General features: G+C 39.5%; 1 protein-coding gene across 3 annotated transcripts; it reads right to left on the reverse strand.

The window, feature by feature from the left end:
- Positions 1-26,664, reverse strand: ube2d2 (ubiquitin-conjugating enzyme E2D 2 (UBC4/5 homolog, yeast)). 3 transcript variants are annotated; one of them, XM_067996325.1, is made up of 7 exons: positions 26,255-26,664; positions 7,357-7,420; positions 7,219-7,250; positions 7,045-7,122; positions 6,848-6,953; positions 1,683-1,776; positions 1-848 (listed from the first exon to the last, which is right to left on the reverse strand). In XM_067996325.1, the coding sequence occupies exons 1-7, from the start codon at positions 26,276-26,278 to the stop codon at positions 803-805; spliced, it is 444 nt and encodes a 147-aa protein (XP_067852426.1). In that variant the 5' UTR covers positions 26,279-26,664; the 3' UTR covers positions 1-802. The 3 variants fall into 3 exon arrangements, with proteins under 3 accessions (XP_067852426.1, XP_067852425.1, XP_067852428.1); XM_067996324.1 differs by lacking the exon at positions 26,255-26,664 and adding an exon at positions 25,693-25,787; XM_067996327.1 differs by lacking the exon at positions 26,255-26,664 and having other exon boundaries at positions 7,219-7,272; positions 7,357-7,418.
- Positions 26,665-27,954: the final 1,290 nt, after the last annotated feature.

The following is a 27,954-nucleotide window of genomic DNA, read 5'->3' on the forward strand; positions in this document are numbered from 1 at the left end:
TGACTTTAGTAATCAGTTTATTACACAGATTAATCATTTTGAACATACAAGCTCCAGGAGAGCCTTTGGGTCATTAAATATACACAAGTTCTGTCATATGAATTTTTACCCTTACATCCAGATGAGGCTTCTAAGATTAGTTAACAAAAACAAAAAAAATTAGAGCTATTAGCTACTCATTCACTGTAAGCCAAATATAAACCCAAACGGTATAGGAAAATTGAATGACTGGCTAACTAATAGCTCCAATCCATTTAACTGTTGAGGGAGACAATTCAAATGGCTGTTTAATTTCATAGGACACAAGTATGCTTCCAACTTTCCATCCCAACATTTAACTAGAATGTAGATTTGCATTCTTCAGCATAAAAACTGCAAAACATTAAACAAATTAAAGTTCTTCATTCTATTATTCATAACCATATGAGTTTAAAAGAATTCCAACATACATCTTATAAAAGGAAAAGTTCCCATCCCCGGAAGCACTTAAACCCTGAATTTTTAACAATCTTGTTACAATGACTAGGAATGCTTTTAGTCTCACAAAAAATGTTATGATCGAAGAACTGGACATTAACACTTGCTTTGTAAGTAGTCAGAATTTCAAACAATTGAGAAAGGGGCATTTCTATCAGCTGTTCCAAATATGTACACAAAACAACGCAGCACTGCTGGATCAGGTGAACATGTGCACAGGGGAAGAGGCGTGGGCTCAAAGAAAGCAGTCAAATGGAAACCAAAGAAATTTGTTTTGCAAGTTCCCCCAGCTGTATTTAAGAGGTTCGTCAACATTTTAATGTAATCACATTGCATACTTCTGAGTCCATTCCCGAGCTATTCTGTTGTACCTAGAAGAAAAAAAAGTTATAAAAGCACTAAACATACAAAAATGTTAAGCAATTTTATTTAAACTTCTAAATCATAGAATCACAGCACAGAAGGAGGCCATTCAGCCCACCATGCCTGCTCTTTGAAAGAATTGTCCAATTAATCCCATCCCCTACTCTTTCCCATAGCCCTGCAATTTTTTCCTTCAAGTATATATGCAATTCCCCTTTGAAAGTTACTATTTATTATAGTAAGTGAACGGAAGGCCTTAGCTTGATTTAGAAGTGTGTCCCCATTACCAAATGTGAGCACAAATTTACAGTTGAGCATATTCTTGTTACAATTAACAGTTTAGCGCTATCAGAAACATTCGAGTGAGAGTTTGATTCAATGAAGCATGCGAGAAGAGGGATTTTTTAAAAAAGGGTCAGATCTCAATTTAGCAGCCGACTTGTTTGTAGTCATCGTGGACAATTCAGAATGAACCCAAAAATGTGAAATAGTAAAGCATGTTTTAAATTTTGAACAATTTGGGATTAACCTCTCCCTTCATTTAGAAATTCAATTAGTCTATTTTTTTTTAAAAAAGGCACCATGCATTTAGCCAATACTCCAAAACATATCTTAAGTAACAGGACAATATAAAATCAAGCAGAATCAACAAAAACTCAATATCTGCAACTTCTCTCATTGTTTAGGAGTATAATTATAAGCTATGATCAGTCTTACTACAGACTTCCATAATGCATCTTACTTAGAACACTAACCAAATGCAGCATTTCCAGTTCTAGACTACACAGTTACTCTATATAACTTATACTTTGAAGTTTAACCACCTGAAACATAATACTCACTTTTCTCTATCTGTTTTGTAGATACGTGCAATCTCAGGCACTAAGGGATCATCTGGATTTGGATCACATAACAGTGAACAGATGGACAAAAGAACTGAAAAAATATTCAAATTAAGTTATATAATGTGCAATTCCATCATGTAAAAATGTCTTAGCTATACAATTTACACCATAAAATCCATTGATGTTATTAAAATATGAAAGTTATTTTTAGATACTTGCATCCATCCTATAAAAACATAATTGCAAATGAATAGGCTCAATAACTCAATCTGAAGCACATCGCACATGGATAGAGTTCATTTTCATATTTGTACATTATTGTCTACCAGTGGAAAAGGATAGCAACTGAATGGGTCAATGTGGCAATATAAATTTATAACTGAAAAGTTTAATACTGCACTTCTGTAACTATTGGTAAAATAAGATCAATCCTCAACAAGGCAAACAAAGTTAACAAAATAAACTGAATAACATTCCTAAAGATGAAATCAATAATCCAATGTAGAATAGTAAAGATGATATAAAATTCATTAATGCAGCTTTCAAAGCCTTTTGGTTTAATCTCATCAGAAGTACTTCATGTTAACTTCTTGCTTTGTTCTGCAAGTGGTCAATCAAGTCAAAATGGAGATTACAGCAGGGTGACAAATGGTTTGTATATAAAACTGATTAGGTGAAATCTATCAACATGCCAGGGGATAGATCCTATGATTGCATCTTTTGAATACTAATCTTATGTAGACCATAGTAAATTTCTTTTGTTCCTGGTTAAACTGCAAATGGTGTCAGAAAGCATGTTTTGAGTCTAGCTGCATGTTCTGCAGTTCTTTTGAATCCACTGAGATAGGAATTGGAGACTCCATGGGATCAATAAAATCTCATGTTTAGGGTGGTCAACCCTCCAGTTTGTCCTGGAGTCTCCAGGAATTAAAAGATGAATCTGCTGCAAGCAACCCATGAAAAAAAAATCATAGTGGCATTAAAAAAATGTATTTTCTTTGAACACTTTTGCTTTTTATAAAAATAATGGAGATAGGGAAAAATGAGCTGTGACTGGGTGGGGTGTTGAGGCCATGTGATTAAACCTCCAGGAATATGCCCAGAGTTGGCAACCCTATATGTTGTATTATGGATGCTAATTTAGGTTGATCAGTACTAAGAATTAGCAAAGCATCACTTCTTTGTATGGAGGTGGTGTAGGTAAAGTTCTGTGATGTACTGTAATCTGTACAATCTATTGTTACTGTTTTGTTATTTAGTATCGGTGTTCTGCAGTGTATGACCCAAGTTATGGTCACAGTGCTGCGTCCACAAGTTTTCCAAATCACTCATGGACTTATGTTCTATCCATTAAGCTAAGTGCAACAAAGGTTTCTGTTCAATTCCTAGACAACACTAACAGATTTTGTGCTTAAGGTTATATTTTGGTTTGTAGGGGGCAAAAGCTCACCTGCAAGAATGATTCAGGATTCACGGCACCAGAAATTAGTAAAAGGCAACAGGAAATATATATCACGATTAAAAACAAAAAACTTAGAACTAGCGATTTGCATCAATGTGTACCATCGACAAGATGCACTGCAGCAACTTGACAGCACCTCCCAAACCCACGACCTCTATCACCTAGAAGAACAAGGGCAGCAGGCGCATGGGAACACCACCACCTGCACAGTCCCCTCCAAATCACACCATCCTGACTTGGAAATATAATAATCGTTCCCTCAGTCGCTGGGTCAAAATCCTGGAACTCCCTCCCTAACAAGCACTGTGGGAGTACCTTCACTACACAGACTGCAGCAGTTCAAGGCAGCAGCTCACCACCACCTTCTCAAGGGCAATAAATGCTGGCCAGAGCCAGTGACGCCCACATCCCATGAATGAATAAAAAAATTTAAACAGTAGCTCTTGAAATGGATTGATGACATCTCTCCCAAGTATTACACAGCCTACATTTTTAAACCAGAATTCCAAGCAACCAGACTATATATCATGCAGTTGGTGCAGCGTTTACTTCCTCCCAATCATATACTAGCAGCTAAATGACGAGGCCTCATCTTTTACATTAAAAGCTGTAACAGATGTGGAATTTAATCAGCAGCAGCACAACTTACCCTAATCAAAAGGCCCCTATTCTGTTACAAGGCATATATAGAAATGAAGTACATTATGAATGGTTGAAGAGTTACAGAATAGTAAAAATAAATACAAGAGACTAGGTTCTATGCAGTAGTCTAAGAGATCCTACTATGGCAACCAAAAGTGTGCACAATTCCCTTCGTAAAAGAAATCAATGGTCTATGGCAAGAAACTGTACATCAGTAAAATATACTTGCAAAGTACCTTAAAGTGCAACATTCACTACCAATGAATTCAGAACCTTTTTAGGAGGTCTTTTACTGCTCCAGTTTATCATAACCAAAAATTTATCCCAATAAAGGAAAGGCAACAGTAAATGCATAGGGAAGTACAATGATATGAGTCATCAACAGGTACAAGAGAGGCTTTCTGCAGGCAAGACTCATTATACTGATGTGCTACAGAACAGTCAGCTCCACTTGCTGCCAAAAAAGTTTAGAGGAATCCTGAACCCAAAGAGGTAATCTTTGGCATAGTATTGATCAGCAAGCCTGCTTTTATTGAAAAACAGAATGTGATCCCTAAAACACTAGTAAAAATCTCAATCCTACGTATTAGAATTTGACTTACTCAGTTCTGTAAACCAGTGGCCCTGTAACTTAGAGTCATAGAGTCATAGAGTTATACAGCACGGAGAGAGGCCCTTCGGCCCATCGTGTCCGCGCCGGCCATCAGCCCTGTCTACTCTAATCCCATATTCCAGCATTTGGTCCGTAGCCTTGTATGCTATGGCATTTCAAGTGCTCATCCAAATGCTTCTTGAATGTTGTGAGGGTTCCTGCCTCCACAACCCTTTCAGGCAGTGAGTTCCAGACTCCAACCACCCTCTGGGTGAAAAAGTTCTCTCTCAAATCCCCTCTAAACCTCCCGCCTTTTACCTTGAATCTATGTCCCCTTGTTATAGTACCCTCAACGAAGGGAAAAAGCTCCTTAGTATCCATCCTATCTGTGCCCCTCATAATTTTGTAAGGTAAGGTAACTTTGTTATCTTACCCTACAAGCAGCATTAGTGCTTAACGAATTGATTGCTAAGATAACTGTGTACAAAGCACAATTTCTTCCAAATCAAAAGTACCGAAGAACTTGTACATTTGCAGCATTTTTCTAGATTAAAAACCAAAACAGCCAATTGACCAATTAAAGATGGTTACCAATTAAAAGGGAGCTATTCAAATGAATGAGAATAGATGGGGTGGTGGTGCAAACATATGATTCAATTTTATTGGTCCTAAAGCAGAGAACTGTAGACATGCTGGTTAATTAACAAGCAGATAAAGCTTCCGAACTAATCCTTTTTAAAAGTTTGTCCCATGTACCATGCTACTAAAACAATTGCAAACGAAATCTGGATGACAATGGATGCAAGTACTGTAATGACAAAATAGTCTGGAGTACCAGCTCAAAACGTAGAATTGCAGAAAGGTTACCACCCTCCCTAGCAGTGCATTCCAGATCAGAACCAACCACTCACTGGCAAAAGAACCAAAGGTAACATGAGGAAAAACTTTATGCAATCACCTTAAATCTACATCCTCTGGTTCTTTACCCTTCTGCCAAAGGGAACAGTTCCTCTCTATCTATTCTGTCCAGACCATTCATGATTTTAAATACCTCTATCAAATCTCCTCTTAACCTTCTCTGTTCCAAGGAGAACAACCCCAGCTTCTCCAGTCTATCCACGTAACTAAAGTCCCTCATCTCTAGAATCATTCTAGTAAATCTTTTCTGCATCCTCTCTAAGGACATCACATCTTTCCTAAAGTGCAGTGCCCAGAACTGGACACAATACTCCAGTTGTGGGTGAACCAGTGTTTTATAAAAGGTTCATCATGACTTCCTTGCTTTTGTACTCTATGCCTCTATTTATAAAGCCTAGGATCCCGTATGCTTTTTTAAACTGCTTTCTCAAGCTGCCCTGCCACTTTCAACGATTTGTGCTCATAAATCCCCAGTTTTCTCTGTTCCTGTACCCCTTTTAGAATTGTGCCCTTTAGTTTATATTGCCTCTCCTCATTCTTCCTACCGAAATGTATCACTTCATATTTTTCTGCGTTAAATTTCATCCTCCACATGTCCACCCATTCCACCAGCCTGTCTATATCCTCTTGAAGTGTATACTATCCTCCTCACTGTTCACTTCCAAGTTTTGTGTCATCTGCAAATTGTACCCTGTACACCCAAGTCATCATTCATTATATATATATATATATATATATATATATATATATATATATATATATATATAAATAATCAAGAAAAGCAGTGGTCCTAGTACTGAACTATACACCTCCCTCCAGTCCAAAAAACAACCAACCATTCACCACTATTCTCTGCTTCCTGTTACTTAGCCAATTTTGTATCCATACTGCCACTGCTCCTTTTATTCCATGGGCTTCAATCGTGATGACAAGTTTATTACGAAGAAGATAACAACCCTTATTTAAAAAAGGTATTTTGAAGTTTTGGGCAAGTACTGACTATTGATCAGTATTGGTTTAAAAAAATGCAACATGGGACAGATTTAGCCCACAGACTTGGCTTTAAACACCACTGGTTAAGTCCACAACATACCTCATTATACGAGCACTGCATCGGCTGAATCTCAAAACAATTCTATTCTAATTCAGCTACAAAAGAAGTTTGCCTCATGATAGTTTATCTTTACAGCTGTCATCCAAAGATGGACTTTATATTACAGCATCAGTAATTAATGAAGGATTTCTCAAGCTGTTATTTTGAGAAGCAATTCTGAATTAAAATGTTGAGTAAATCAACAAACAAATAGCACTTTTGTTCTGTGAAATGTTGAATCAGCTCTAGGCAGGTAAAACATTTGATGTGACAAACAGGAATCATCCGCTTCTCTATAAAATGCATTTAGGATTTGGGACAGCGTCACACCATTTGATTTGCCACAATATTTATGGCTAGATATTATGAGTTAACTTGTGACTCTTAAAATGAATGCTCTTAAATCCTTTCATCTAAGGTTAGTACAAGTTTTTAGCTAAAAAAGATCCAAATACCTTTTGAAATAGTTAATGCTGGGGACCATTGCGACCGTAGAATATCAAGACAGATGCTGCCATTACTGTTAATATTTGGATGATAGATTCTTGTTGTAAATGCAACCTAGCAAGATAGACACATAAGTTACTCTCAACACACAGCCAAAGTCACATTATAAAAAAGTACTTAATGCAAACAAAATAAGTATACGTGCCTTAGGTGGTTTAAAGGGGTAATCTGTGGGGAAGTGAATGGTCAAGAAAAATACACCACCCTGATAGGGACTGTCATTCTGTTAAAACAAAAAACAAACAGTTTTAAATGAATCCAGGAGTACTGTCCAAGTTCCCACCTCATTCCTTCTGGTTAAGTCGTAACTTCTACTTACCGGTCCCATTATTGTGGCTTGCCAGTGGAACACTGCAGAAAGAATTTTTAAAATCTTAATTCATATATTAGTGTTGCTGTAAAAAGAACCAAAATTTGTTTTAAATGTTTTTTCGACCAATTTCCAACATGTACTTACTGTCATCACCAACTGGACCTGCTGAACACTGTGCTGGTGGATCACGGGCCAAATCATTCAACTCCTAAGGGAACAATTTTTTAAAAACTTCAATATACTCATTCCATAATTAGTGGTGCAAGTGTTTGCTATATACCTGCTAAGGAACTATTTATCCTGTACAGGTCTATCAATTACAGTACCAAACAAGCATATTGATCTACAGGGAAACCTTACACCACAGCACCAACAAATTCGATGCTTTTAAACAATACCTATCCAAGATACTAGGATCTGACTAAAGTGTTATGATAGAACATTTCATCACTCTAATACCCACCAATATACACACTGTCCTTCCAAACTGAGTTGTATAGAAGGGCAGGACGAAAGGATGGCCAGCAAAAGGGATGGGCAGGTAGGCAAAAGCAAAGAAGACCTCAGAGTACATTAAATGCTGGTGGGGCTTGAATCCACAACAACCTTCGGAGGAGAGTGGGCTACCACTGAGCCAAGTGGTCATATGAGATATATAATACCAGGGCGAAATCCTGATAGCTACTGATCCATCACAGGGCATCAAAGTATTAGTATAAGTAGCTGAAGTACCAATACACTAAAAAAAGGTCCTAGTAACAACATTGCTGGCTCATGTTCAGCAATACTTGCAAAGCTGATGATTACTACCGTGATAGCTGTGGCTCAGTTGTTACCACTCTCACCCGAGGTTGTGGGTTCAAGTCCCACTTAAGGGACTGGAGCACAAATCTAGACTGAAATTCCAATGCAGTACTGAGAGTGTCTTTTGACTGAGATGTTAAACCGATGTCCTGCCCGCTCAGGTGGATATAAAAGATCCCATGGTACTATTTCAAAAAAGAGCAGGGGAGTTCCCCCCGGCCAATATTTATCCCTTAACCAACACCTAAAAAAAACCCCAGATGATCTGGTCATTATCACATTGCTGTTTGTGGGAGCTTGCTGTGCACAAATTGGCTGCTGCATTTCCTACATTACAACATTGGCCGTAGTGCTTTGGGACATCCTGAGGTCGTGAAAGGTGTTACATAAATGCAAGACTTTCTTTTTCCCGAAGAGCGTCGCTGTGAATTTCAGATATGTGCGTGTATATATTAGGAATTTCAAAAGGCCTTATGAAGTACCACATACTAGACTCGTGACTAATGGCAGGGCATGTGAAGTCAAGGGCCAAGTAGCAGAATGGATAGCAAGCTGGCTACAAAACATAAAACAGGGAGTAAAGGTTAAAGGTAGTTACTCAGACTAGCAAAAGGTGGGAAGTGGTGTTCCACATCGATCAGTGCTAGGACCACTGTTGTTCATCATTTACATAATCGATTTGGACTCAGGAATCAGAAATACAATTTCAAAATTTGCAGACGACACCAAATTGGGGGAGGTATAGATAATACTGAGGACTGCAACAAAATACAGGAAGACATTAATAAACTTGCAGAATGGGCATGTAATTTGCAAATGAAATTCAACATAGATAAGTGTGAGGTGGTGCATCTTGGTACGAATAATAGGGAGGTCACATACTCCTTAGAAAATAAGAGTCTAAATGGGGTAGAGGAGCAGAGGGATCTGGGGGTAGTTACACAAATCAAAGTAGTGACACAGGTTAATAAGGCCACAAAAAAGGTAAACAAGGCACTGGGGTTCATTTCTAGAGGGTCAGAATTGAAAAGTAGGTAAGTTATGTTAAACTTGTGCAGAAGCTTAGTTAGACCACACGGAGTACTGTTCTGGTCTATATTATAAAAAAGGATATATAGAGGTACTGGAGAAGGTGCAAAAAAGAGATTTACTAGGATGATAAAGAAACTGAGGTTACACCTATCAGGAAAGATTGAACAAAGCTAGGGCTCTTTAGAAAAAAGACTGAGGGGTAACCTGATAGAGGTCTTTAAGATTATGAAAGTGTTTGATAGGGTAGACCTAGAGAAGATGTTGCCACTTGTGGGGGAAGACAACTAGGGGCCATAAATATAAGATAGTTACTAATAAATTCAATAGGGAATTTAGGAGAAACTTCTTTGCCCAGAGAGTAGAACTCACTACCACAAGGAGTGGTTGAGGCAACTAGCATTGATGCAAGTAAGGGGAAGCTAGATAAAACACATGAGTGAGAAGGGAATAGGAGGATATGTTGATGGGGTTAGATGAAGAAGGATGGGAGGAGGCTCGTGTGGAGCTTGGATCTGTTGGGCCGAATGGTCTGTTTGTGCTGTACATTATGCAATTCTATATATACCACTAGATATTCCATTTTGTTTGTATACATGTAAATGCACAAAACAAGTTTTCCCTTCTAGTTCTTTCATGAAGACAGCTGGTGTTACATAAAAAGGTAGATTCACTTGCTTATGTAGTCAAACATTTTAAAAATATTTCAATGCATCTCCATTTAAAGTTTCTGGTAATCCATGCTCAGGATCCAGGGAAATAGATAATTTGAAAAACCCCAAAAGGACCAAGATGATCAAATACTGATGAGGATACAATAATTCCTGTTCTGTTGAAGCTTGGGAGTAGGGAGTTGGTGCCATCTGTGACAGCGAGCCAGTCAGGATTTGAATAAGAATATAAATTCTGGATGTTTGTCCAATTTCCTTCGAAGATCAGAGGGTACTTATAATGAAGCATTATCCTCCCATTTAACATCCAAGGTAAAGACTACAATATGATGGATTGTACACAATCCATGAAAGGAACAGGTTCTTTGGTTGAAGGCCATTTCTCATTCCAAAATTGTGTAGAAAAATTTTTTTTTTGCCCCAGACCCCAAAAAATCTTATCCCTTTCCTATTAAAGTAGCCACATTTCTCAAATAAAACAGCATCTGACATTGAAAAGAGAATTATAAACATGTATATTACACAGGAAATAGCAGACCATAGCCAAATACTTCAGCTATTACATGCAACTGCTTTAGAAAACTGTGCACGTGCAAACCATACCGTACTGATCTATAATCAATCCCTAGACCATTGATTCATAAAATTCCATTTCAAAAAAGGCAACAGCTTTAAAAAGTTGGAAAGATTAACTAGCATAAATGCAGTTTATTAGGTCACTTTCCACTGGACAACACAAAGAAGAGATTACATATACTAAATCTCCAATGTCCCATCTTCCCAGAATGATGGCCAATATGCCAGTTATGCCTAATATTAGTTGCCAGCAGTGGAAAGAAAAAGAATACTTGTGGCATAAGTTTTGTAACTGCATGGATTACAGAGACAGAGAAAGAAAGACAAAAAGATAGACACAGTAACAGGACACTTAGAAAATCATAATATTATTATTAGGTAGAGTCAACACTGTTTTATGAAAGGGAAATAGTGTTTGACAAATCTATTAACTTTTTTTGAGGATGTATCTAGCAGGGTAGATAAGGGGGGAAAAGCAGTGGGTGTAGTATATTTGGATTTTCAAAAGGCATTCGATAAGGTGCCATACAAGAGAATGTTACACAAGATTAGGGCTCATGGGATTGGGGTAATATATTGGCATGGGCTGAGGATTGGTTAACAAACAGAAAACAGTAGGAATAAACAGATCATTTTCAGGTTGGTAGGTTGTAACTAGTGGTTGCCACAGGGATCAGTGCTTAGGCCTCAGCGGTTTACAATCTATATCAATGACTTAGATGAAGGAACCAAGTGTACTGTATCCAGGTTTGCTGACAATACAAAGCTAGGCGGGAAAGTAAGCTATGAGGAGGACGCAAAGAGGCTCCAAAAAGGGATATAGACAGGTTGAGTGGGCAAGATGGCATATAATGTGGGGAAATGTGAAATTATCCACTTTGGTAGGAAGAATAGAAAAACAATATTTCTTTTAAAAAGGTGAGACACTAAGAAATGTTGGTATTGAGGGATTTGGGTGTCCTTGTACACTAATCAAAGTTAACATGCAGGTACCGCAAGCAATTAGGAAGGCAAATGGAATATTAGCCTTTATTGCAAGGGGGTCTCACTGCAATTATATAGGGTTCTAGTGGGACCAAACCTGCAGTAGTGTACAGAGTTTTGGTCTCCTTACCTAAGGAAGGATATACTTGCTTTAGAGGGGGTGCAACAAAGGTTCACTAGATTGATTCCTGGGATGAGAGGGTTGTGCTATGAGGAGAGATTGAGTAGAATGGGCCTAGATTCTTCTGGAATTTAGAAGAATGAGGGGTGATCTCATTGAAACATGTAAAATTCTTAGAGGGCTTGACAGGGTAGATGCTACAAGGCTGTTTCTCCTGGCTGGAATCTAGAACTAGGGGACATAGTCTCAAGGTAAATCAGCCATTTAGGATAGAGATGAGGAAAAATTTCTTCACTCAAAAGGGTTGGGAATCTTTGGAATTCTCTACCCCAGAAGGCTGTGGATGCTCAGTCGTTGAGTTTATTTAAAACAGAGCGATAGACTTTTGGACACTAAGGAAATCAAGGAATATGGGGATAGGTCAGGAAAGTGGAGTTGAGGCAGATGATCAACCGTGATCTTATTGAATGACAGAGCAGGTTCAAGGGGCCGTATGGCCCACTCCTATTTCTTATGTTATATAGAGTGAGAAAGATTTAGTAAAAAGCAGATGTGACTAGGGCTTCCATAAATTCTCATGATGAAACATTCAACGGTGTAGACCCAAACAGCCAGATATATCAAATGCAAAACCGACTCATTTAAACATTAGCAGCCAAGAAATGTCAACAGTTAGAAGCATTAAGAATTGAGATGCTAAATATATATTTTACTTTAGTTCCCAAAGGCAAGGTGGCTATTAGGATTGCAGAACCACCAATGTTGGTTTAGAACTCAGTTACTGGAGGTTACAACTCAAGAAATGTTACTAAGAAATCACTTCAACTTAACAAAAAGGTAGACAAATCACTAGCACCTGATTTGCACCAAAGGATTCTGAGGGAAGATGGGGATAAAGCCATAGAAGCTCAGACTATAATTTTCCAAAACTTTAGGGAAAGTACAACTATGCCAGAAGACACAAGTGAAGCAAATGTAACATTGTTCTTCAAAAAGCAGGCTTAAGTCAGGAAATTAAAGGCCAGGTAATCCTATTTCAGTTCTTGGTACAGTACTAGACCCTACAAGATGAAATTAAGCAATTTGAAGAAACACAAGTTAAAACAGGGCCAGTCAGCAGATTTCTAAAATGCAGTTAGCATTTAACCATTTTGGGAATTCTATCAATGCTGCAACAGGAGGATTTTGGTGCAATTTATATTAGAAATGCTATTAAGTTAAATGTAGCTCTCAAGCAGTTAAATTCACAGAACAACAGAGTCACAAAATATATAGATTAGTAGGATTCAGAAGTGTCTAAACCAAAGGGCTTTAGACAATGGAGGTTAACCTAGGCATCCCAGTGAACATCCACTCCTTTTAGCATTGGGATGAGCACAGCAAAGGGGCTTGTATCAAGAATCTTTTTTTGGCAGGGGGTGAAAATTGGTGTAGAAAAGTAGTTGATTTTATTGACAAGCTTACTGGCAAATCACTGAATAGGGAAGAATATGGAGGTACAGTCCATCCATCGCCTATGGTCAAGGGAAAAAACAATATGTTGGGCATCATTGTCAAGTTAGGTCTGGAAGAGAGCCTGACCTAGCAAGGAACAATTTGCTTACCTTAAACTCAGGGCCAGTCAGAACCAGACAGTTGACCAGGAAAGAAAGTTAGCCTCCCAACGAGATAGTGATTTCACAGAATGAAATAGCACAGGCGGCCATCCGGCCCATCGCGCCTATGCCAGCTCTTTGAAAGGGCTATCCAATTAGTCTCATTCTCCTGCCCTTTCCACATAGCCCTGCAAATGTTTCCCTTTCAAATATTTATCAAATTCCCTTTTGAAAGTTATGAATCTACTTCCACCATCCATTTCAGGCAGTGCATTCCAGCTCATCCTAACTCACCATGTTAAAAAAAAAATTCTGCTCTCTACTCTGGTTCTTTTGCCGATCCCCTTAAATCTGTCCTCTGGTTACTGACCCTTCTGCCATTGGAAACAGTTACTCCTTAATTACACTTCCCAAAACCTTTTTTGATGATTTTGAATACCTCAATTAATCTCCTTAACCTTCGCTGCTTTGAGAACAACCCCAGCTTCTCCAGACTCTCCACGTAACTGAAGTCCCTCGCCCCGGCACCATTTTAGTAAATCTCTTCTGCACCCTCCCTGAGGCTTTAACATCCTTCCTAAAGTGTGGTGCCCAGAATTGGTCATACTACTGCAGTTGGGGCCTAACCAGTATTTTATAAAGGTTTAGCATAACTTCCTTGCTTTGGTACTTTGCCTCTTTATAAAGCCAAGGATACCGTACACTTCCTTTTAAAAAAAAGCCTTCTCAACTTGTCCTGCCACCTTCAAAGATTTGTGTACGTACACCCACAGGACACACTGTTCCTGCACCCCCTTTAAAGTTGTACCGTTTAGTTTATATCGCCTCTCCTCATTCTTCCTACCAAAGTACATCACTTCACTCTTCTGCTTTAAATTGCACCTGCCACATGTCTGCCCATTTCACCAGTCTGTGTGCCCTCCTGAAGTCTGTTACTATCCTCTACATTGTTTACTACATTTCCTAGTTTCAAGTCATCTGCGAACTTTGAAATTATGCCATGTATACCCAAGTCCAGGTCATTAACATATCAAAAGGAGCAGTGGTCCTAATGCTGACCCCTGGAGAACACCACTGTACACTTCCCTCCAGTCTGAAAAACAACCCTTCACCACTACACACAGTCTCTTAGTCAACTTCGTATCCATGCTGCCACTGCCCCTTTAATCCTATGGGCTTCAATTCTGCTAAGTCTATTAAGTGGTACTTTCAAAAAGCGTTCGATAAAGTCCATATACATAACATTAACCACACTACCTTCTTCAACCCTCGCCGTCACTTCACCAAAGAACTCAATTAGTCAAACATGATTTACCTTTAACAAATCCATGCTGGCTGCCATTTATTAACCCACATTTTTCAAGTACATTTATATTTTTTTTTTCTTATTCACAAGGAGTTTCAAGTGAAGAGGAGTTTTGATTAATCATTCTGACCATTCACTTGCTGTCTAAAATAAAGCATCTTAAATGAATAGACTCTCACTTGAACGGCTTTCGTACCATCATACCCTCCTTTGCAATTCAACACTGCAAGTGTGAGCTCAACACGGGCATTAGAAATTCATGGTGTCATTCTCCATTTTGCAGATTTAGTTAAATATTATTTTCCAGAAAGTCCTTTTTCAGATATCATTGTAAAAGATGGACCAAGGCCTCCTTCTGTGCAGTAAAATTCTATGACAGTCGATGGATATTTTAATATTGTAACAAATCAGGTGTTAGTCAGCAAGGACAGTGTTGAAGGACCTCAGTATTTGGCACACGCAGGCCCCGATAGATAAATGGAGGCTGCATCATCCCATGAGTTATCCTCACGTCACAATCTGTTGTCAAGAACTGACAACCTTTGGGTATCATAGGAGATAGCTAGGTCATTAATTATGATTGACTAAATGATCGCAGATCATGCTGAATTCCCTCACATTTGATCCTGAGGCCAAAAGTCACCATGATGCAGAAGAACAGATTGCTGTTCAACCCAAACTTTATATAAAAAAAGGACAGAAACAGGTGCAGCAAATCCAGTGATTAGGAGCAGAAAAGGGAGCTACAGACAGATTCTTACTAAAATTAGCCAGGATTTTCATGAATTTTAGATTTCTGTACCAGTTAATCACAGATGGTAGCCCCAGAATATCTTTCTCTTTTGCAGAGATTCCAATGTTAGACAAAGCTCAACCTGGTCAAGTGGAAGACCAATGTAATTAGTTGAGGTGGAACAGACAACAGGAGATATACAGGGGATGCCAGACTTAGTTGAATTCTCCTGTATTCATCCAAGTATTCCTGCTCAAAATGAACCATTACTACTGAAAGCATTTGAAATAAGTGTACCAGGATGGTAAATTCTTCAATAAATACAGTAGCGTTCTTATTTCAGTGTTGGCAATGGGAAGGATGCCACCGACAGTAGCAAGACAAGCGGTGCCTTGTTAAGAATCAACTAAAATATTAGTGAAGGCACTAACACAGCATATGGAAATCAATTGATTCCACATATTGGACAGTGATCAGGTAGGATTTGCAAGAAGCCATTATACCTTACTGAAGGAATATATATGCACATTTTCAGATCCTTAAAGTACTCAAACATGATCTATCTTCTTTGGATGGAGAGATGACAAATAGAATGAAAGTACCCAGTCTAAACCCTGCAGCAATTCAGCTCTGTCTGGGTTGATCAGTTTTATGATTGTATTCTGAAATTCAAATCCAGAGGGTGGATTAGTTAAGTGGCAAGTACTTACACAATGAAATCGTGGACAATGGCCTTATCTAGTCACTTAAATGAACGATTATGCTCAAGTAGACCACTGACATATTAGAAGGTAACTTGGCGGTTTACGTTAAAAGAGAGACTGAGGTAGAACGTTCTCTCACTGTCATTACCCAGTAAAATTAACACAAGATGAACATCATGACAAGGCTAAACTATATTTTTAATAGGATTCCCTTGGAGGTGCACACATACATTGGTTTAGGGAGATCAGAAGTGTTCCCGTACTTCATTTGAGAGGCTGAAGTTAACCAAAAGACACAGCAATAAGACAAGGAATGGACTGGGCCCATCAAAATTATATGACTGGACATTCGAACTGATAGATGGCACAATGTGCATGGCCTACGGAAAAGGATGTGGGCCAGCTGGAGCTGGAGAGGGGTGTAGTACCTTAAGTCACATCTCAAATTTAACTTCATGTTCCTACCACAAGCACGAATTCTCAAAATGCAAAACCCCACTATTTTTTTGCTGCTTGAAGAGTGACTTTTTGAAGACTGATTTTTCAAACTCTGTGGGAGCCACTTTAAAAGGGGGAATGCTTATATATCGCAGACCAATAATTTTCTACAACTTACAAAACAGGAATCAGCTGGGGAGGAGTTTCAAATTATTCCGAAGAATAAGTCAGCAATTTAAGCTGCCCTGTAAGCTATTTCAAATTCTTGCAGCCCACAGAGGGTGCTGAAGGACTTGCAGAATGGTAGGCTTCGGATCACTTGCAGCTTAAACTACCTAACAAGAAACCAGCAAATTACACACTGTGGCCAAATTCTAAGATATTCAATAAGATGAAAAACAGTGCAATTTACAGAACCCAACACTTGCAGGAAAAGGATCTTGAGCTGGAATTCACAGTTCAGCTGATCAAGAATTCAGTCTATTGCAGTGATGTCCAACCTTTTGGATATGGGGCCCAGATGCACTTCGTAACCAGTGAATGGGTTGCATATGATCATGCAGAAATGCAAGCCCTATACACAAGTTCCAACCCCATCATACACAAGACTCAAGTCCACCCAGAAATTTGAGCTTTAGCTTTATACTGGGTCTGGAGGACTATGGCAGATTACTGATTAAGGTAAAAAGACTGTTCAGTAACTTGTCTTAACCCAATCTTTCAGGCACCAGAAGTTTAAAAAGCAGAGTCAGATCTGAAGCAGAATCTGGCATTACTCACAAATGACAGAAAGGAACCAGCAGGCTTTGCACCAATCATTCCATTGCCATCTCTTTGAAAGAGCTATCCAATTACTCTCACTCCCCCTGCTCTCTCTCTATAGCCCTGCAATGTTTTCCCTTTTCAAGTATATATCCAATTCCTTTTTGAAAGTTACTACTGAATCTGCTTCCACCACCCTTTCAGGCAGTGCATTCCAGATCATAACTTGCTGCATAAAAACATTTCTCCTCATCTCCCCCTGGTTCTTGTACTAATTCTCTTAAATCTGTGTCCTCTGGTTACCAACACTCCTGTCAGTAGAAACAGTTTTTCCCTATCAAAACCCCTCATAATTTTGAGCACCTCTTAAATCTCCTTAACCTTCTTTGCTCTGAGAACAATCCCAGCTTCTCTATATTCTCTCCACATAACTGAAGTTATGAACATATGGCTATACATTTTTCTCTCTCCCCACCCCCATATCTACAATTATTGGAGAAACTGTAATGATTCAATTTAATTAAGCACTCAACAGCATGTACAGAAAATTCCATTTCAGTAACTTATTGGTCTCTGCATAGCAATACAGACATAAAAATTCAGCGTACAAAAATATTAGTGTTGGCTATCTAAATTTTAAGTTTAAATTGCACAACATGGGGACAAAATTGCTACCCCAATTGGTAAAAAGTGGAATGTAATTAAAGCACTAAATGACTTCGTTGAGATCTAGTACTGCTCTGACTAGTTCTACCTCCCAAAACAGATGAACATGAACAAAAAGTTAGTTTAAAAAATAAGTTTGGTTATTAGTGGGGAAATTACACAGCTGTGGACTGATGCATGTTCGAATCAGTGAGTATTATACTCTAGGTCAGGCTTGCTATTATTGCTCTGCTTAATGAATGGGAAGATTTCAAAGCATCACATGGTCATAAGCAGTAGCTCAGAAGCAGCTTATAGATCCATCTCTACTTGTCAGAAATTGGCAAGAAAATGTTTCTGAAAGGGCTAAAGGCATAAGATTTTCCAATAGTTTGGGGGCATGCATTGCTCCAAAGAAATTATGACTTTTACACTAATTGCTTTTTTTGGTAACATTTGAGGGCAAGGCAAGTACATTTTCTCATTAGCTGTTCTGAACTGTTTCCTTCTACCTCCACAGCAACTTGCAGTTTACTGTAAATATCAATAGAAAGTAAAAGTATGTTTTTGCAGAACTGCATATAGTCTGTTTACTTTTGGGCAGCTTTTCTGAACAATTAAAAAGTGTAGGTGAAATGAAACTGATAATTGTGTTAAAGTTTAACTTGCCTTACTTAGTATACTTCCTGCTTGTTCTGCATGTGCCCTTATCTGCTCCCCTAGTTGAAGGAGTATCACTGGTGGATAACTACATAGCCACCTGACTAGCACCTAAGGGGCACTGAAGGCCCACTACCTCAACATGCAGTGAACCCTAATCCACCTGCCTGACTGCCTAGGGTTATCATTAACTGAAGCAATTGTATGCTCAAGCCTTTGAGGCACTTTCATGGGTTTATGAGCACGCAGAACTGCTGCCAACATACATACCAAACAGCTCATCATGTGCTGCTGCGCACACGTCACTTGGAGAGCATCTATTAAGTCTCAGAATTCTTCACCCACAATTGCTTCAATGCAACACAAAAATCAGAATACTGTCCTCTAGGCTTTCAGTCTTCCAAACTCTCCTTGAACAAATTTAAAATGGATGACCTCGTCACTGATTTGAATCGTATTTTTGCTGGGTGTGGTTGGGGGGGGGGGGGGGGTAGAGGAGGAGAAAGGAGGAGGAAAGAAGAAAACTGAAAACTAAAAAGTTGTCCCTATGGCAATTTACAGAACTCAATTTTCATTTCTAATATCTGGTATGTTACATTCTTGTTAAAAAGGTGTAGTCGCACAGAATTGTTATGTATACATTTTGTGAAAGTTCAAATGCAGCTAAATAAAACCATAAGAGGCCAATGGCATTTTGGATTTTATAAACAGGTATACAGTACAATACACTTCTATAAGGCAATCATTTGGCTAGAGCATTGCATACAGTTCAGTGTGCCTAATTCAGATTCACCATGATGCCAGGGATGGAAAATTATAATTACCAGGAGAGACGAGATACTGGGACTATTTCCACTGGAGCAGAAGAGGCCAAGAGGAAATTTAATTGAAGTTTTTAAAATTATAAAGGGTTTCGATGGTGAATGACTATTTTCTCCGATTGGGTAAGTCAGCAAAAGGGGGCATCAATTCAAAACTCTTAAGAGTGAAGAGAGGTCAAGAGAAATGTCTTTGTCCAGTGGGTTATTAGTGCATGGAATGCTTTGCCAAGGAGTGGTTGAGCCAGAGCCTACTGCATTTTTAATGAAAAGTTGGATACAGATTTGATGCAGAGGAAGGCAGGGCTATGAAGAGATTGGAGCAGTGGGAATAGTTTTGGATTGTGTTAGCAAAGTCGGCACAGACACAAAGGGCCAAATCTGTGAACATCTATGGTTCTAGCTCCATTTGCAAGTCATGTTTAACAAAGAGATTGGGGACAAAAAAGTACAGCAAGACAAGTTTAGGGCTTCCGTATGGATCGTTTGCTTGCAATTGGTCAGTCACAAGTCAGGAATCTATTGACAGGTTTCACTATTAGATCACATACTTACAGGAAGCATTTTCAGTTTCATTTTATTGCATATAGTCATTGAATGTATATTGATGTGATTAAACAATCTCAAACTTCATTGCTCAACACTGCAGAAAACTTCCCAGCTTATTTTCCTTAGATCTTCAGTACATCTTTTTCAGGGCCTTTTAAAACACTTAAAATATGGAAACTTCAAATTGGAAAAAGCCAGTGAACTGATAATCCCACTTCCAAAAAAAATCACACCAGCTGCATAGTTCTTTGGTTGTCAAGCAGAAATCAGCATGACCAACCTGAAATTTCAAAGTTATTTAAAAACAGTACACTTTACAAAATATTTTGCAGAAATCAAAACAAAGCAAACAATATATGAAGTGCTGATCCAAGAGGGAAATTGCTCCCAAACCTGCCATCAAACTGCACTCACCTGGAAAGGATCTACTACATTCAATTAAACAAAGCTTTCATGTACAAGTCAGCTGCGAAAATCAAATTTCTGGTAGCCTGCATTACAATACCACTTCATATTCCACCAGACAGAAAGGCAGTCGAGAATCCAATCAGCAGTACTAGAAAGCACTAGGTGCAGAGGCTATTTTTAGTGAGGTCTGAAAGGACCAGTAATAGCAGTATGCTGTTGCTCACAAAGTAAAAACTAGCACAAAAAAACCTCCGGTAAAGACAATGGGGGTAACTTTCAGCAAGGGTGGAAAACTGGCAGTATAGGATCAGTTACTCATTATACACCACATTCAATTTTACTTTCCATTGAAGTCAATGGAATGGAAAAATCGGGTGGGATGTATAACAGACGACCGATCTGATACAGTCAGTTTTCTACCCCCAAAGTTGAAAGTTACCCCCTATATTATTTTACGCTATTTGGCAATTGCTATGTCTAAACAAACAATATCCAAAGATAGTTCAGTAGTAGACATTGCTGTGCAGCAGCATTTCAGATTACATTTCAGAGATCAGATCAGACCTCTATATATCATGATTTAGGAATTCCATCGGTCTGTGTAAAAATACATCCATGCCAAGAGCAATTTAAATATACCTTATACAGCAATTCAATCAGGATTCTTGTCGGATATGCCTTAGGCATATTGTCTACTATAAGCGGTTAATGTCAACATACCTGCTATATCCGGGGCAAAAAAATTTCAAACGTGGACCCGACCTATTGAGGGCAGCACAACTCAATTGATCTGGATTGGACTGAGCTTCGATGATAGCACTGGCTCTTAGTAGAACCACAACAGATTCCACAGAGAAGGGTACACCACTTGCAGAGGCAAACTTCGCTGTGGACTGTACAATCAAAATTTATTTCAGATTTACAGCTTTTACATTATTCACATTCCAGGTAAGCCCGAATTGGCAATGCATTAATACTGTATTTGTTTTGAAGCATAGTATTTGACAATATTGGCAGTTGAAGCAAACTGTAGAGAGTTGCACAACCCACACGCTTTTGGCCAAGGGAATTACAAACAGAACTGCAAATCTATTTTAGAAGCTTCAATAGTTGAAGTTCCCCCAAAGTTACTTACTCTTGTTCACAGATTTGCAGACCAAGAATTGGGCGAGGAGAGTAAAGTGGCAAGGTGCAAACTTGATCTGATTCAGACATGCAACAAAACACTCCTTAGCAACAAGTCTTTTGAGTGACCACACCATTGCTTTGATACTCCAGCAGGTTTGGGAATTTTTAAGTGAGGAATTCTCTCCATGATCTCAAACATGTTGCATATTAGAGAGGAACTTTTCCAATCCAAGTAGAAAACAGAACCAGGAACAAATGGATCAAAGAAGCAAACAGCTGCCATAATACAGCCAACCAACAGATTCTTATATTATTGGCGAGAACCCTACATGCCCATCAATGTCACTATTAAATAGCGAAATCAGAAGCAGAGACTTAGCATTAAGGACAGCTACATCATCTTTACATGCTGTGTATTTTGTCATATTAGGGGGAGAAGAGGCTACCAGGACACCAACAACCTCCTTTAGGAGGTTTAAAAAAGGACAGTGCAAACTTAATTTCCTCCCCCCTCCTGCCACAATCAATTGAAATGGCCTGTGTTGAGGCATAGTGCCACAGGTGCCATTAGCCCTTGAATACTTCATCCAAGTGGATATTCTTTACACAAAAGCCTAAACAGCAAGTACCAGAAAGCTGCTTAACCTTGGGTTCTATCAAAGCTAACATAGATCCCATCCTCCTTGACATCTACAAATGTTAATCAATATCAATGAGTAGGAATCTTGACCACTTTTCCCTCCCTTCCCAAGAAGGGTGAAGCCAATTTAGCACCCCAGTAATCTTAGATTTTAATTAAAAATGTAATAATTGAGTTTGCAGAAGTGCAAATTTTATGAACACTGTATAGAAAAGGACAGAATATCAGGAGTCTAAGAAACTAGCAAGCCTGATGTGATGGATACAATTTATGCTTTTCTTGTATTATGTCTACCTAATGCAGCTTAGAATTAAAGAAGTCTCATGAGATTAAACAAACAAAATTTTACAGTTTGCAAGATTCATGAACTATTTAATACCTAAACGATCAGTGAGATGGTAACGAGGGCACAAACTTAAAAATAACCATAAGAATTAAAGCACAAGGTTAGAAAATAATTTCTTCAGAGGGTGGCTAGAATTAAGCCATTGTTAAAGCAGAGTTCATAATTTTTTTAAAAAAATACTTGCTTGAAAAAGATGAATATAAAAAGAAAGCATTTGGAAAGTGGGATAAAAACTTTGTGGCTCGTGTAGAGAAAAATATCAGCAGACTTGATGGGCCAAATGGCCAGCTTCTGTGCCATAACATTCTATAATAGTCAGTACAATCATCTCAAATATAAAAGGACTAAATACATTTCAAATTCAAGAATACCTCATTAAAAACATGGATTTTTTGCAAGGAAACACCTGTTACATAGCTTACTAAACTAAACCTAGGAATATATAGCACTAGAACTCATTCCAAGTCAGGAGTTCCATAATCCACTTGCTGCAAGGACATAAAACAGTGTCACGAAGAACATGTACTATATCTTAGTGTCCATAGCAGTTGAAAGGAACAAGCAAAGAATGTGCCATTTGTAGCAGTGAAGCACCATAGAAAGAGAAATTTGAAATAACTATGCATGATGCCATAACAGTACTTTCTACAAGTATTCTGCAAACAGATTAAATCCAACGTTTTTAACTACAATGGAAAGGCATTTTTAAGTAATACCGCAAATGCAATTAAATATACTTCAACTGTTTAAAAAAACATCAAAATCAAAAAAGGGCTACAGCACTGATTGGAAACAACAACTTGCATTTATATAGAACCTTTAACATAGTAAAATATCCCAAGGCGCTTTACAGGAGCGTTATCAAACAAAATTTGACACCGAGCCACATGAGGTCAAAAGCTTGGTCAGAGGTAGGTTTTAAGGAGCGCCTTAAAAAGAGGGGTAGAGGCAGAGAGGAAGTCCAGGGCTTGGGGCCTAGACAACTGAAGAGACCGCCACTAATGGTGGGGCAAAGGAAATCTGGGATGCACAAGAGGCCAGAATTGGAGGAATGCAGAGTTCCTGGGCTGAAGGAGGTTATAGAGGGAGGAGCGCGGCCTTGAACAGAAGGATGAGAATTTTGAATGAGGCATTGCTGGACCGGGAGCTAATGTAGGTCAGCGAGCATGAGGTGATGGGAGAATGGGACTTTATGCAAGAAAGAACACATTTCCTATTTTAAAAGGTGTACTCTCTGTTCCTGTATGTGATGGGTATGGATGCATCCTAAGATAACAAATTAAACCACAAGAAGTCATAACATTAGAGGAGTGTACAGAACCAGAAAAGACCATTGCAGTCCATCTGGTCAGTCTCAGTGGCTAGGAAATATCATATTCCATGGTACCCAGCCTACCCCTCTATCCAATTTGTCTCCAGGTACTCATCCAACTTTCAAAGTTTCTGATACAAATCAGCCCCTTGTGCCTTTCTTGGCAGTCCATTCCATACATTTACCATCCACTGCATAAAATAGTTCAATCAAATTCAGCCTCCCTCATCCAAGTTTACAGCCCTGCCTGCTTGCTATAAAATCTGCGACTTTGTTAAACATATTGATGTCTGTAACCATTATTTTAGGATCTTGAATACTTAAGACCGCCTCAGCGTTCTCTCTCAGTAAACATTTCCAGCTTCAGCAGCTTCTCCTCATAACTCAGGTGCCTAATCGCAGTTATTAATTTAGTTGCCCTTCAATGCACCCCCTTCAAAGCGTGGATGTCTTATAATAGTGACTAGAATTGTACACAGTACTCAAATTGGGGCAGGACCAACACTACACAAACTCAATCAACACATTTTCTTAAAGTGAATGCACAAAGCATTCTAACTTCTAAAACTAGCTTGCAGAAAAAGATATGCCAATTCAATATTGCACTTACGATCTTGACAAATAAGGGTATAATCACTGCAAAAAAATACTTTGAAACCAAGACTGCCCAGTTCTGAAAGCATCAATTTATTAAACAACTTGCATTTATATAGCACCTTCAACATAGTAAAAGTCCCAAGGTGCTTCACAGGAGTGTTATCAGACAAAACGTGACATCAAACTACACAAGGAGATATTATGACAGATGACCAAAAGCTTGGTCAAAGAGGTAGGTTGAGGAGAGAGAGGTGAAGAGGTTTCATGAGGGAATTCCAAAGTTTAGGGCCCAGAAGGCTGAAAGCAGGGCCGCCAATGGTGGGGGAAAGGAAATCGATGATGCACAAGAGGAATGCAGAGTACGCGGAGGATTGTAGGGCAGGAGGAGGTTAGAGGTAGGAAGGGGTGAGGTCATGGAGGAATTTGAACAAGGATGAAAATTTTAAATCAGACACATTGCTGGACCAGGAGCCAATGTAGGTCAGCGAGCACAGGGGTGATGGGCGAACAGGACTTGGTGCGAGTTAGGATAAAATCAAGTATAGTAATATTAGCAGCTTTTTAAGTGCACATACTAGAAATAGATCAGTTCTTAAAAGCAGCTCAGCAACTTTTCTGGATTAACCAATTTTGACCTGGCTTGAACATAGGTCACCAAATCAAAAGACTCATCACATACCCAGTTTTACAAAAAACATGCAACCAGGCAGTCATAATCAAAGGAGCCACAATACAATCCAATTCAAAACCAATTTACAACTTCACACTTGCATAAATGTAAGATCTCATGACAGTAATCCTAAACTGAATTAAGGCAATTCAAGTCTAATCATCACCCTACAAAATTTCTCAACAAATGAAAAGGGTCATGTGTTTAATAAAAATCACCCTGCAATTTTGTTTAACAAAACATGCTCATACAAAAACACTGTTTATGAAACATAGCCAATGGATAGTCAATCATACTTAAGAAGAGAGAAATCACCAAAATGTGAGATTTACCACATATATGAACACCCTGAAGGCAAAAATTTAAAAAAAAATCCTGATTTCCTCTTCAATTGCAAAATATTGATATTCAACTAATCACTACTAATGTTTGGTTCAAGCAAAAAAAATGCTTTCAGCAGCCTTGTATTCCATCTGTATTATCTCGTGGAAAATGGAGGTTACGACAGGAACACATTAGCTTACTGTAGAATCGAGTTGAACTTTTTCTAGAGTTTATTTTTTTTTAATTCGATTTGTATTCATTTTCCTTTTAGTAGAATCTAAACATTAAACCCACGGCTTCACTATTTAAAGCTTGCAACTCTCAACGCCAATTGACCAGCTTGCCCTAATCAATATAACAAGAGTTTGTTTTTCTTATCTCTTTACAAATCACATCAAAACCCCCATTTTAGTATTCATTAAAAAGTTACACCTATTTACTGTAATTCCCACTTGTCAATTAGACAGGAAGAATGTAGACCGATTTTGAATTTTTTGAAACTGACAGATCCGAGAAAAGAAACAAACAGCGCACATGGAAACAGGATGCACGGGCCAACTTCCCCAGCGAGCATTAAATCACCCAAAGGCCTTGTGGGCTCAGCTATCGCCCTCAGCCTTCTTGCCGAAACGCAGAATCACCGGGAGGTTCGGGCCTTACAAACTGGGCTCTTTCGAGTGCCGAGTCAGTGCGATCCCTTGCACCACGGCCTAGGTCAAGAGCTGCGGCCATCACCGTGACATTTTCCTAACGGCACCACCGACCCCACTTCACATCCATCGTCCCTTCCAACCCGCGCCCCGAGGAGCAATGGAAACAAGAGCCCCCCCCCCGTTCCTTCCCTGCGACTTCCTACTCTCACAGTCTCCGGGGGAGGAAGGGTTTAGGGGGAAGCGGCTCCGCGCAGACCCGGAGGTGCCTCCCCCCCCCCCTCCCTCCCTCCTTACAACAGGTCATTAACAATAAGCGTGTCCGCGGGGTAAGGAGAGCGGCTGGGAACGGAGCCAGGCAACCAGGCCCAGGTCTTGCCCAATTCACAGCAAATGTCGGCCATGGCCGCTGGGCGAGAGGAGGAAGGAAGGAGGAGGGAGAGGGTGGGTGGTGGTGATGGTGGTGGGGAAACAATTCAACAAATAATCGGCCGCCCTCCACCGTGCAACCGGGGCTTTAAAAAGAGCAGACAATAAAGGGCCGGGCCGGGCCAGCGCCGCTCCCCGCTTACCTTGTGGATTCTTTTGAGAGCCATGTTAAGTGTGCCGGCCGGGCGGGCGGGGTTGTTGCGGTTTTTTTTCTGTGATAATAACAGGGTTAAAAGCGAACCCGGAAAAGCTGCCGAGTCCGCTCGGAGAAGCCGAGAAAATGGAAGGGACCGGCCGATTTAAAGTAGTCCCGGTGTATCTGTCCGCCAGCTGGAGGGAGGAGAGAGAGAGAAAAAAAAACGCACACAACACTGAACTCGAGCTCATCGATCGAAGCCAATACACTTCGATTCCCGGCACCTCTGGTCGGTTTATTTCCCCAGTCGCCTGCCTTGGTTATCCTCGCCTTTCCTTTCTTTAACTAGTTTGATTTTAAAAGCACAAACATCGAGAACAGGAACCCTCCTTCCCTCCCCTATTCGAAAGGAAGTGAGCGGCGGATCGTTACAGAGAAGTGATTCGGTTCGATTGTCTGCCTGCTCTCGCGACATGTAGAGGAGGGGGAGGGGGAGGGGAGGGGGTGAAATGCGCAGGTGCAATCAAACCCAGGCAGCCCGCGCTAGTGGGAGTACAAGAGGCACAAAGGAAGGGAGAGTGAGGGCCCAGCGGCGCTCAGTGTGTAACTCCGGGGAGCGCCTACACTGCGAGATAATCGGAACCCCACGACTTCAGGGAAATATTACCAGTGACATTTGTGATTTGCAAGAATGGCAAAGATTGCAAGCCCGTTTAAGCAATATGAAGTTGTACTTATTTTTTTTTAAGAGTGACGTGTCAAATGCATCGTATTTTTAGGCCCTGAAAATAGATGATTGTTGCATCTTAATATGAGCGATGTTTGCCAGTTCTGGTTAATACATATTTTCTACCAAAATAGAAATGTAGTAAAAGCAATAAATAGCTGTCCGTGGTCAGAATTCAAGAATTCATCACCTGCTTATAAGCACAGTTTAACTATTAAGTGTAAATTAATTTGCAGCCAATGCAGATTGTAACAATTTATGAATGCAAGAGACAATTTTTACACAACTTTGTGCAAAAAAAAATGCTCTTCCTTTCATAAAGTGATACAGTTTGCTTATTTTGTACCAATACAAAGAGTAGTGTAGTGTAGTGTAAGAATAGTGATAATGGGGGAGTTTGATTATCCTAATATAGACTAGGATAGTAATAGTGTAAAGTGCAGAGAGGGGGAAGAATTTCCGAAGTGTGTTCAGGAGAACTTTCTTGATCAGTATGTCTCTGGCCCAATGAGGCATTGCTGGATCTGGTTCTTGGGAATGAGGTGGGTCAAGTGGAGCAAGTGTCAGTAGGGGAACATTTAGGGACCAGTGATCATTGTATCATTAGGTTTAAATCAGCTATGGAAAAGGACAAGGAGCACTCTAGAATAAAAATATTGAAGTGGAGGAAGGCCAATTTAATTGGGTTGAGAACGGATATGGCCCAGGTAAATTGGAATCAAAGATTGGCAGGCAAAACTGTAATTGAACAGTGGGCGGACTTTAAAGAGGAGATGGGTCGAGTATAGTCTAGGTACATTCCCGTGAGGGGGAAAGGTAGGGCAACCAAAGCCAGAACTCTCTAGATGACGAGAGATAGAGAGCAAGATGAAGCAGAAGAAGGGGCCGTAATACAGATGTCAGGTTGATAATACAAGTGAGAACTAGGCTGAATTATAGAAAGTTCGGAGGGGAAGTGAAAAAGGAAATAAGAGGGGCAA

This window comes from Heptranchias perlo, chromosome 14, assembly GCF_035084215.1.
Source record: "Heptranchias perlo isolate sHepPer1 chromosome 14, sHepPer1.hap1, whole genome shotgun sequence".
Classification (NCBI taxonomy): Eukaryota; Metazoa; Chordata; class Chondrichthyes; order Hexanchiformes; family Hexanchidae; genus Heptranchias; species Heptranchias perlo.